This window comes from Eleutherodactylus coqui, chromosome 3 (genome assembly GCF_035609145.1).
Source record: "Eleutherodactylus coqui strain aEleCoq1 chromosome 3, aEleCoq1.hap1, whole genome shotgun sequence".
NCBI lineage: Eukaryota > Metazoa > Chordata > Amphibia > Anura > Eleutherodactylidae > Eleutherodactylus > Eleutherodactylus coqui.
In genome coordinates this window covers 83246012-83258549 of record NC_089839.1, presented here as the reverse complement: position 1 = coordinate 83258549, position 12538 = coordinate 83246012, and the positions used below count along the sequence as shown (strand labels likewise).

Sequence of the window (12538 nt, the reverse complement as noted above, 5' to 3'; positions counted from 1 at the left end):
TGGGTGATAAAACATGCAAGTCCCGTGTGATTGCGAGATGCACAGACTTTGCACGTTTAATAACCCATTATTTACAATGAGTGTATTTACATGGGCGATTCTTCTCAGGCAGCGATACTGTTAGAAAAATCTCAGCATGTCCTATTTTCTTGGGGCGACATCGCCCATTATTTTCTATGGGAGCAAAAAAAATGGTCTCGCACTTGCATACACATGCAATTTTCATGCAAATACAAAGTGATATTATGTTTCCTATTGAAACAATAAGCTATTTTTCATGTGTTTAAAAATTGCGTGTGCAGAGATGGGATGCAATATTCTCGCAAAACTCATCGCAATTGCAGGGAAAATCGCATTTTGCAAGCGCAATATTAGTCTGTGTAAATCCAGCTTAAAAGAAAAACTTGGTTGTTTTATAACATCCAACTACAATGTTGCTTTCATTTTTCAAGCACACTTTAAGAAATGAACACTGTGCTGTGATTGGTTGTCTAAAACAAACTTTTCATTGCCTACAGCAGTTTCAATCTCCCCCATAATGCTCACTACACCTTTAAAAAACTACACCCCTCAACGCGTTCGTCTAAAGTTTGGATATTTTGAAGGAGTTTGTTTTGTTATATTATTTGCCACTTCATGGTCTCTGCAAATCGGGGTATCGATGCTTCTATGGCAGAAAAATGCCACTTAACCATTGCTGGTACACTGCAGGGTGCATCTACCTCAAACACACTGATGGCACAAGGCCTGCAAACTTAATTTCAGAGTTCTAGCAAAGTAACTAAAATGTTCTACAATGGGCTATACAGGAGTTATTATACAACTCTTTGACCTTGTATTCATATCTGTACTTCGCAGGTAGAAGAGAACAGCCATAACACAGGCTCCCAGTCTCTGCTGTCTGGGTATGGAGGCTTTCATCTATTCTCCAGCATTGATGATGGGACTGGCTTTGGAAATCCAGAGCAGATCATGATCATATGGGAGGAAGAAGGGATTCAAGACACCAAAGATATATTAATGGTAAGGGGCTAATTATAGAAGACATTTGCTGTGAAACATGCCTTTCACTTTTTATACACTGAAGAACATTTTTAAAGGGGTTCTTCGGAACTTTTACAATTGGTTGGCAGAGGTCGCCAATTAGGATCTCTGCTGGTCACCAGGCCAGCTGTAAGTAAAGACAGTGCTGTAAGCAGATGGCCCTGTCCATGTTGCAGCAGTCCGGTACCGCAGGTATAGCTCCCACTAAATTTATCGGGGACTGTGCCTGCAGTACCAGTCTGGGCCGCTGCGATGAGGTCGGCGCTATCTGCTTCTGGCGTTATCTGCACTGACAGCTGGCCTGGGGACCTTTTCAACGGCAGGCTCCCACCGCTATTGATGATCTGTCGTGAGGATAGGTCATCAATAGTAAATGTTCCGCAGAACTCCTTTAAATTTAGGATTGATGTGTTAGGGCTCACTCACGTGAGCTTATTCCGCACGTTTTCTTTTATGTATGCAGCAAAATAAACGTGTTTTATGCACCAGGCGCCTACTTTAGTGATTATTATGCTCCAAAATTGGACCTGCTGCAGTTTTTTCCACATATATATGGTCTGAATTGCTCAATGGAGTTTTAGCATTGCATATTACATGCATAATATGCAACCAAAATACACTTGTGTGAGGGAGCACTTGTGTGAACTATTGATCATATGTCCCTGGTTTGCTGATGTTCGCGCTGGCATGCTGCAGCCAAAAGTAAAGAGCAGCGAGAACCGGTAGCAGCAGAACAGAATCGGATGAGGAGAGTAGGGCTTCTTTTGTTTACAGCATGCTGAACACCATTTACATTTTTTTTTTTAACTGCTGGATAATCCTTGTTAATATATTTCATTTTTGGAACTCGATTGTATAAATGTTGTCTTTTTTCCCCTTAGAGCCTGGATTTTAATGTAGAAGATCATGTGAACCTTCTGGAGCTCACCACCGCCTTAGACAATGAGTTGATTGCAACTAAAAACAGACTTTTTCTTGCTGCCCTAGCATCTTACAAGCATGAGTTGTGTCATCAGCAGTAAGTATCATCCAGCTTCAAAATATGCTGACTGTGATCCTTTAGAGAAGTTGAGAAACTATGTCCATCTTCCGTGCAGCCCATCCTAGAATGAAAGGGTGCTTTTACACAGATGTTACATTCTAGGATGAGCTGCACAGATGGCATCCATGTTTTCACAATTCCTCTACAACCACTTTAATGTCGACACCAAGGCCTGCTTCAGATGTAAGGCTTGAGGGACAGTTAGGAGGGAAAGCCTCATGGGATCTGGGAGCTTTATGTACATGATGGATGGATGGATGGATGATATGTCACTCTCTATGGAGCCTCATGGGATCTGGGAGCCTAATGTACATGATGGATGGATGATATGTCGCCCTCTATGGAGCCTCATGGGATCTGGGAGCTTTATGTACATGATGGATGGATGATATGTCACCTTCTATGGAGCCTCATGGGATCTGGGAGCTTTATGCACATGATGGATGGATGGATGGATGGATGATATGTCACCCTCTATGGAGCCTCATGGGATCTGGGAGCTTTATGCACATGATGGATGGATGATATGTCACCCTCTATGGAGCCTCATGGGATCTGGGAGCTTTATGCACATGATGGATGGATGATATGTCACCCTCTATGGAGCCTCATGGGATCTGGAGCTTTATGTACATGATGGATGGATGATATGTCACCCTCTATGGAGCCTCATGGGATCTGGAGCTTTATGTACATGATGGATGGATGATATGTCACCCTCTATGGAGCCTCATGGGATCTGGAGCTTTATGCACATGATGGATGGATGATATGTCACCCTCTATGGAGGAGGTTTTCTGGTTAACCATGATATGTTACAAAGGTCATTACTGGGTCAGATGAGATGGCACAGAGTGAGTTCTGCCCAGTGATGGACTGGTTGGTAGCAGCAAATGATTGGCTGTAGAAAAATGGCGGGAAATGCCTGTGGTTGTCAGGCAGAATCTGGTGGCCTGACAGTGGCTGGTGATTGGTCCAGAGGAACAAGCTGGGAGGAGCAACAGTGTGATATGGAGGTGCAGAGATGTGGGCCATCATCATCTGGAAAGGAAGTAGCATGCAGCATCCAGGTGACAGCTCCCAGTTCCTGTCGGCTCCCCTCACAGTTCCTGTCGGCTCCCCTCACAGTTGCTGTCACAGCTTCAGATCATCTGTGAAGATGGAGGACCTTCTATAGCAGCTGATCGTCGGCGAGGATTAAGTGGACAGTGAGGAATAGCTGAGGAGATGTCTGGAATCTCCTGTGCTGCAGCTTAGGACTTGTCAGCAGCGCCGGCCAGGAGGAGCTGCAGAGGGCATTGTGTGAACACTTGTATCAGAGGAGGACTTCTCAGTAGAGAACCACCAGTGAAGCGAACACAGGGGCTGCCTTTACCTTCATCCGATCAGAGGTGACTGAAACCTGGCAGCGGGAACAGTGCCCAGCAGATGCCAACACCAGCAGGAACAGTGCCTCCAGATGCCAATACCAGCAGGAACAGTGCCACCAGATGACAACACCAAGTCCTGTACTGCTGCACGTGCAGGGTACGGGTAAAGCTCTACAAGATGGCGACGGCTGCTCTGCCAAGTCCTGTGCTGCTGTAATGGCAGGGTACAGGTGAAGCTCTACAAGTGGTGAGACCCCCAGTAACTGGGTGGTACCCCTGGTTACTGGCACCTGTGTATAGAAGGATTTAGCTTGTGTACCAGTTGGGGGTGATTTCGCACGGCGGTTTTTGTGTTCGGTTTTTTGGTGGGCCGGAGCCAGGAGCGGGTCCATTATGGGGAAGACATGTGAATCTTTCCATTGTACTTTCTGCTCCTGGCATTGGGTCACAAGGTGCTGGGCATCGGGGCCGTCGTGTGAGCGCCCCCTAAGGTAGATTTGTCAGTTTTAAATGTGTTAGTGTTAACCCTTACTGGGCTGTAAAGAAAGGGCTAGTCAGGGGATGAGGGGGAAGGTATGTCTGCTTAACAATTGTGTTTTATTAATGGTATCATCTCTGAGCTGAGGTAGCTGAGCTCTGGGGTGACTGGGCGCTGCGCTGAGGTGACTGAGCGCTGAGGTGACTGAGCGCTGAGGTGACTGAGCGCTGAGGTGACTGGCCGCTGCGCTGAGGGGACTGAGCGCTGGGGGGACTGAGCGCTGGGGGGGCTGAGCGCTGGGGGGGCTGAGCGCTGGGGGGGCTGAGCGCTGGGGGGGCTGAGCGCTGCAGGAGACTGTTCTAAGGTAACTGTCCACTGTTAGCTCTGAGGTAACCACCGCTTGGTATCTGTCAGCTGTGAGATAACTGGCCACTGTATGCAGACTGTCAGCTCTGAGATAACCGGAGGATGAGGCTGTGATGACCGGAGGAACAGAGATGGTTAATAATGGTTACCGGACTGTTGGTGTCTCCTCGGTGTAACTAGTTAGGTGGTTGTTAGACATCCTTGTGGCGCCTCACTACCTCGGTGTAACTAGTTAGGTGGTTGTTAGACATCCTTGTGGCGCCTCACTACCTCGGTGTAACTAGTTAGGTGGTTGTTAGACATCCTTGGGGCTCCTCACTTCCTCGGTGTAACTAGTTAGGTGGTTGTTAGACATCCTTGGGGCACCTCACTATCTCAGTATAACTAGTCAGTTGGTTGTTAGACATCCTTGGAGCTCCTCACCACCTGGATGTGTTCTTACATTTATGGGATCGAGGTAATGGAGCGGTGTGGGTACTGCCATGAGGGCTCATATTGGGCCGGTCTCATCCATTTATGGTTGTTTTAGTCAGAAATCAGTACAAATTCCTTGCATCCAGGAAATAGAGAGTTTCCTGCAATAGGGCAAGACTCCAGTGAGGCTCTCATATTGGAAGTAGGCCCGGCTCATTAAAGAAGGCTCCCGGTACGGCCTATATGTGCATGAGTTAAAGGGACTCGGCTGTGAAGGGGTTAATAAGTTAATTTCAGTTATTTATGATCCTGAGGTAGTTAAATTGCTAAGCACACAGCTGAGGGCAGAGTAGCCGGTCATTTTGATACCCCCTTTTTTTCAATCTGAGGTTGTCCCCTCTAAGGGTGATGCCACAGACGGAGTCTATCTCCTCCCGGTGATTTATCATCTATCTTACCCCAAGCAGTTGTCTCTGAATGCTGAGGGGCTTCTGAGCTGCTGGCAGTAAGATATGCATCATGTGACTACATTGGCTTTATTATGGCCCTTCGGTCATGTGATGCATTATTCGGATAACTTCTTATTGGTTGGGGTGTTAATTCTTTGGTTTCCGGTTTGGCGTTACCGATGGGATCTAAGGATCCTACTATTATTTAGGACTATCCTCATTTTTAGAGTAGGTGGGAGGAAGGAATCCCCTGATGCGGGTGTAATACACTACTTAGATGATTGTTGTTTATGGGGCATCAGGGTAATGAGGGGTGCACAAGTTTTAGAGGGCATGTGGTCAGGATGCAGGATTTTGGGGTGCCGCTGGCGAACGGAAAAAATGGTATGTCCGTGTACTCGGTTGGAATTTTTACGTATTCAATTGATAGCATTGCGATGTTTTTTCTAATTGCCAATGTCAGGGGTGTGTAATTTATAAGTTTAATTAGTCAGACATTATGTATGAAGGACGATTACATGGACTGAGTTACAGCCGTTAGCAGGTCGGTCCTGTTTGGCTTCACAGGTGATTATTATTGGTCGCAGGTATTCCCGCAGGTTATGTGTGGTGATGTGCGGCTGGAAGGCCCATACATCGCATGCGCAGATGTCAAGGGAGCTAAAGCAGGATTTAGTGTATGGTTGGTATCTGTGACTTTAATGGTCAGTCAGCTTTGTGATGGGAGTTTGTGGAAGCGGAGGAGTTATCATTAGTGGATAATGGTTATGGAGTGATTGTTGGTCAGAGCCGGGCGGCAGGAGTTATCATTAGTGGATAATGGTTATGGAGTGATTGTTGGTCAGAGCCGGGCGGCAGGAGTTAGTTCGTATACTAGTCAGATTATGTCTAACATATAACCTCTTATTGAGGGTTAGAGATGGTCGGTGTGAGATTAATGCAGCTCTTATTTCATAGTCTTGTTTGCTGATGCAGCAATTCAGGGAAGAAGAGCCCAACATTTAGGATGCAGCTCATATAGCTCAGTCTGGAAGGTATTGGTGGGGATTGGCTTTTTTTCAAAGATGGTATAACCTCGTACCTATTAATTCTGTTTTTCAGGTAGAGCGATTGATCAGGGGCTGTAAGGCAGTAGTGTATGCCGCTGATCAGGGGCTGTAAGGCAGTAGTGTATGCCGCTGATCAGGGGCTGTAAGGCAGTAGTGTACGCCGCTGATCAGGGGCTGTAAGGCAGTAGTGTACGCCGCTGATCAGGGGCTGTAAGGCAGTAGTGTACGCCGCTGATCAGGGGCTGTAAGGCAGTAGTGTACGCCGCTGATCAGGGGCTGTAAGGCAGTAGTGTACGCCGCTGATCAGGGGCTGTAAGGCAGTAGTGTACGCCGCTGATCAGGGGCTGTAAGGCAGTAGTGTACGCCGCTGATCAGGGGCTGTAAGGCAGTAGTGTACGCCGCTGATCAGGGGCTGTAAGGCAGTAGTGTACGCCGCTGATCAGGGGCTGTAAGGCAGTAGTGTACGCCGCTGATCAGGGGCTGTAAGGCAGTAGTGTACGCCGCTGATCAGGGGCTGTAAGGCAGTAGTGTACGCCGCTGATCAGGGGCTGTAAGGCAGTAGTGTACGCCGCTGATCAGGGGCTGTAAGGCAGTAGTGTACGCCGCTGATCAGGGGCTGTAAGGCAGTAGTGTACGCCGCTGATCAGGGGCTGTAAGGCAGTAGTGTACGCCGCTGATCAGGGGCTGTAAGGCAGTAGTGTACGCCGCTGATCAGGGGCTGTAAGGCAGTAGTGTACGCCGCTGATCAGGGGCTGTAAGGCAGTAGTGTACGCCGCTGATCAGGGGCTGTAAGGCAGTAGTGTACGCCGCTGATCAGGGGCTGTAAGGCAGTAGTGTACGCCGCTGATCAGGGGCTGTAAGGCAGTAGTGTATGCCGCTGATCAGGGGCTGTAAGGCAGTAGTGTACGCCCCTGATCCATGCTCTGCTATCACATTTAGCTTACTAGGGAAGTTGGTAAAAGTATTGCCTGAAGTGTGTAGATCGGCATATGAGGTACAGCTGTTTAGATGTGACTTTGGGGCCTTAAGGATGTGTCCAACCATGGGAGCGTTATAATAATTAAAGACAAAATGGGTAAAGCGGCGTGGATTCGCTTGTTTGCTCATTTTTATGAGAATATATGCTTGGTTAGGAATTTGCAGGCGTTGATGTGTCTGTGCCCGCAAGCACCAGGTTCTTTGTTGATCCATGTACCCTGTTTCCCTGGAGATAAAACCTACCCCGGAAATAAACCCTAGCAGGATTTTTCAGGGTTTTGAGGATGCTTGAACTTTAAGCCCTATTCCAAAAATAAGCCCTAGTTGCAGTTAATAAAAAAAAAAAAGTCAATGTAAATAGTGTCCAGGCAGCTATACATGGCAAAAGTAAGATCTTATGGAGCAATTAGTAGAAGACCCTGTCTTGTTTTCGGGGAGGCAGGGATGATGGCCAGTCATCATCTCGCTTTTAATGTATAATGGTGCTTAAACCTGTTTACAGGTTTGGTTTTATTGAAGAAAAAGGTAGACAGATGGGGCTCATCTCGGTTTAAGTTGTACATGCGCCTGAATAATATGGTGTACTAATTCGTCTTTCATTCTAGGAATTAAGAAAAGTATTGTGTGGATTGTTGGACCCTCCTTTGTGTACTGGGCTTGGAGAAGGGCAGCAGAGCGCTGTTATTCCGAAAATTTGGGATTGTACAGATCACGGTTTGACATTTTTGTGCGGTAATAGATGTATGAGGTGGAGTGGATTAATGGCTGAACTGATCTATAAAGAGTCACGTGGGCTTGGAAAGTCACGTGGTCATAGAGGGTCACGTGGGCTTGGAAAGTCACGTGGTCATAGAGGGTCACGTGGGCCCCGTCCAGATGTTTTATTTTTACACTTAAGGGTTAATGACATAGAAGAGAACACATTGATGTGTCATGGGACATTGAAAGGGAGATGTGGAGCATTAAACAAGGTTCCGGATACAGTGATAGTTTTTTCAGATACTGTTCCTCGATTCTTATGGTCATTGCCGAGGTCTGTATATAGCGAGAGAATTCAGAGAAGGATTAACTAGGTGGTAGAGAGCTCCATGCCAGGAGTGGATGTTTTCTTTTTAGATATGCTAATATGGAAGGTTTTGTTCCAGGCTTCCATAGGAATGATCTAGTAGACTTGGCAGAGATTGAGTTGGATATTTTTAATATGGATTTGTGTAGATGATTGAGGAGGCTGCGGGTGTTGGGGGGGGCATGTCATTAGTGGATGCCATGGCCTGGTGGGGGATTGTTGCCCGCATTAGGCGGGTGGGCAGGTAAACTTGGGGAGAGTTTGGTGGTGGTAAACTCGTGTCTGTAAGAGAGTTTACATGAACTGTTATGGTTATTGATTGGTTAATAAACTTGGGTCTGTAAAACAGGGTTTACAGGAAGTGTTATGGTTATTATTGGTTACATTTCTCCCCAATGTTTGTAACCCCGTTAATAAACACCGCGGCCTTCTTTATCCAATATTGGTGTCTGTGTCGGTTATTTATAAGAGTTTGGTAAGGTTTTAATAAAGCGTAAGATCCCATGAGCATAAGCACAATTGTGCACACCCTAGCGCAACCTTTCTGTGCTATGAACGAGGTTTATTTATGAGTGTCGGACCACTTTAGTGCACTTTTTCTGCCCGCAGGGCTTTGTTTTATTCCGAGTGGGACACTAACACAACCCAATTGAAATGGCTAATTCATCTAATGAGTTCCAGATGTGTTTTTCTTTTTCCAGCGGAATCACGCAGTGTTTCACTTATCTCCTTGCATATTGCACATCCGTTTGCGTAACCCCCCCATTGACTTCTATAAGTACCTTTTGGTGTGAAAATATGCAAAAAGATAACCTGTTCCATCTTTTTTTTTTTCGCGCACAACTGAAATGTAAATGAACCTATTAACATCAGTGGGTTCTATTTTCAGCATATTGGGTGCTTAAGTTCTGCGCACACAAATGTGTCTGTGGTAAGACAGCCTAAAACTTGTATCCAGCTATTATTAATGAGGCTGATCTATTATATTCCTTATTAGGACATATGGAAGTTGTAGAGAGTAATTCCCTGCTTTAGTGTTCGATATTGGGCTGCATAGACAAACACTAATCAAGCTCACAGGCAGTCCATGTATTACATGATTGGCCATTCATTTAAATGACCGGTGTATCATATTATATTTTCCCTGCAGATATGTCAGAAGGACAAATAGCAGAAATGGAACAATACCTCTGCAGCGCTACCTGTTGTCGGTGTATGGATTCTGACTTGGGTTTCATTTCCCATTCATTGTTACAAGGCTTGTATGAGGCTGCCTGTTCACGGGCGATAATTTACCGCAGATCACATTTGTGAAGCTTTCCATAGAGTTGCTATGTAAAGCGAGGCGCCGGTGTCCACAAGTGGAGAATCATAGTGATTCTCCACTCGCGGGATTTATATCGTGGCATGCTGCGATTGGCGCGATTCTCCACGGTTAGCCTGTTAGGCTCACTGCTGAGACTTGTCAGTGCACCCCCTTCCTTCCCCACGGTGGAATATTGCTGGCGATATTCCACCTCGGTCATGGACAGGGGACCTTAAGAGTCAAACGTTGACAGGCAGGAATGCTGCCTTCCAATAGGTTGTGCTGCAGAGCTATTGTTCCATCTCCCTTATTTACATATTTCCCAGAGGAGCGTGCATGCCCTTATAAGTCTCCTCACTCACCTTCTAGATGCTCTCCTTAAGGAGAAAAAATACCGTTCCTGACAGAAGGACAAATGTAATAAGTGAAACTTTCCCTGGCAATGACCGCTGATTGATGCAATGCTGGGCCCCCACTTACCCGCTGATTTGGCTTTAAGTCCCTTGTTATGTAGAATAAAAACACAAAGATTAGAAAAATCAATTCTGTCTACAATGAGAAAGTATTTTTTAATGCTAACCATTTTGTTTGCAGTAACCAAGTTGAGCAAATAACTAACGAGAGAGATAAAGTTAAACAAGACCTGGATCGAGCAGAAAAAAGGAACCTACAGCTGGCTGATGAAGTGGATGACCATAACTCTGCGATGGAGAGTCTCAATGAGAGCAAGATCAAGTGAGTTGGGCTGAGGAGCTAGCACTCCCAGATATTTTTAGTGCAATTACACTATACCCCTATGTTCTTTTGTTATTTTTTTTAATTTACAGTGTTGGGTTTAGTTTTGTATTTTTTAATTTTTGTTGGTCTATCAGCCTAGGGGTATACACAGAAATCACACGGTCCCATGGCAAAACCCATTATGGGTCTCCCCTGCACTGAGAGCTGTACAAAATGTACACCTATTTTTTTTTAATTAATGTTCACCGTAACTTTATAACAGATCTTTATAGAGGTAGCGTTTGTTAATACTTGCGGACTTTTTTCTGTTGCGTTTATTAACTCCTTGAGTGGCACGCCCTGAAATTTTCCGGGACGAGCTCCACTGCCGATAGTGATATAGCCCGGAAGATTTCCAGGCTATGTATCACTATGGGAGCTGCAGAGCACAATGCCACAAGCTGTGGCATTGTGCTCTGCCTGCAGAGTCCCACAGAGAACCAGTGCAGGACCTTGAGAAGCAGGAATATATTGCCGATATGCCGGCAATCTCCTGCTTCTAATGTCCTGCTTTGTTTATAGGTTGCCATAGAGACCATCGGCTTGTCAGAAGCAAACCGACGGTCTCTGTGGCAGGGAGAGCTGGTGCTTGGCTGTCAGAGGACAAGCAGGCACCAGCTCTTACAGCAGAGATCAGAGAAAACCTTCAATCTCTGCTGTTAACCCTTTACATGCTGCAGTCTATGTGACTGCAGCATGTAAAGGGCTGTCACTGCAGCATGTAAAGGGCTGTCACTATCAGACCCCCGGAAAGGGATCAGGGGGTCCTGATGGGTCCCTGTGGAAGTCCCCTAAAGGGACAAAAATAAGAAAAAAGTTTAAAAAAAAATAAAAAATAAAAACACTTGTCTCCCTTTACTTTGTAAAAAATGTAAAATTAAATCACACATGTGGTATCCGTGCGTCGTAATGACCCAGAGAAGGAAGTTGGTACATTATTTAACCCCTTAATGACATGGCCCCTTTTTTTCTTTTTTCCCCATTTCTTTTTTTCCTCCCAGAAACATAAAAACTGTATAACTTGCTATCACCAGAATGGTGCCGACTCAGAGAATAATGTTATCACATTATTTATTCTGCATGTTGAACGCCGCAAAAGTGAAATCCAAAAAACAAATGGCAGAATTTATTTTTTTCCCTCAATCTCCCTACAAATGTTTTTACAAAAGTTATGAAATACATTATATATACCCAAAAATGATGCCATCAAAAATTACAACTTGTCCCGCAAAAAACAAGCCCTCATATGGCCTGGTCAATGGAAAAATGAAAAAGTTATGGCTCTTGGAACGCAACTGCAAAATTAGCTGAAATTCAATGATTAGACCATTTTAAAAACCTGCCCTGGTGGGTACGACAGGGTCGTAGGAAACCCGCCACTCAATGGGTTAATGGGAGTGTACTTCCTGTAGATGAATCTTGCTTAGCCTAAAAACACAAGGTTGGGCTTTTTCCATTATTCTTCTATGTCGTGCTTGGTTCAGTTCTGAAGTCTCACCAACTTGATTCAACTCGTACGCCAGAAAAAGTAGCGCAAGTGTTTCATTAATCTGGAGATCTGGAGCTCAGTCAGATTACCATAATTTTCAATGTACTTGCACCAAAAAACTGTCGTAAATTTGATAATATATCTCTCCCATAAAAATGGGAGACCTATTGATGACCTATCCTCAGATTATATCCTAAATATTAGATCGTTGAGGGTTCAGTTTTCAGGATCTCTACAAATCATCTGTTTGACATAGCTAATGTGCTCTGATGATCGCCACTTCAGTGATTCAGACACAGCACCCTACGTTATATAGCCCATGCCTGGTATAGAAGCTCAGCCCCATTCATTTGAATGTGTTTAAGCTGTCCCAGGCTGTGTGACTGAAGTAAAGAGATGAGATTAGCGCTCCAATATAAGGTGTAGGAAATGGCAGAGTAGGGGGAAAAAAAAAGGGAAATCCAATTGGACTCACCCCAGACGTAGCGGACCCTGTGAAAGGTCACGGTGCGTCTAATGATCCTGGAAGGCAATAATTATCCACGGTGGAAGCTGTGATGTCGTCAAGGAGTCCTGATCACTGGTCAAAAAGACATCCCAATGGGGGAGAGCATCCCAGGGTGACTCTAGGTAGACTGTATACCAGAGGCAGCAAAGGCAGTAGACAATAAGTTAGAACCCCCCCCCCCCGTGCTCCAGTAACGGGATAG

The 12538-nt window shown here is 45.5% G+C and overlaps 1 protein-coding gene across 2 annotated transcripts in view; it reads left to right on the top strand.

The window, feature by feature from the left end:
• Nucleotides 1–12538, top strand: part of NINL (ninein like) — a 146312-nt gene that overhangs the window by 61876 nt on the left and 71898 nt on the right. For both annotated transcript variants that reach the window (XM_066595802.1, XM_066595801.1), the window contains exons 8-10: nucleotides 859–1023; nucleotides 1926–2062; nucleotides 10157–10297. In XM_066595802.1, the coding sequence (XP_066451899.1) occupies nucleotides 859–1023; nucleotides 1926–2062; nucleotides 10157–10297 (443 nt within the window). The remainder of the gene's footprint in view (nucleotides 1–858; nucleotides 1024–1925; nucleotides 2063–10156; nucleotides 10298–12538) is intronic.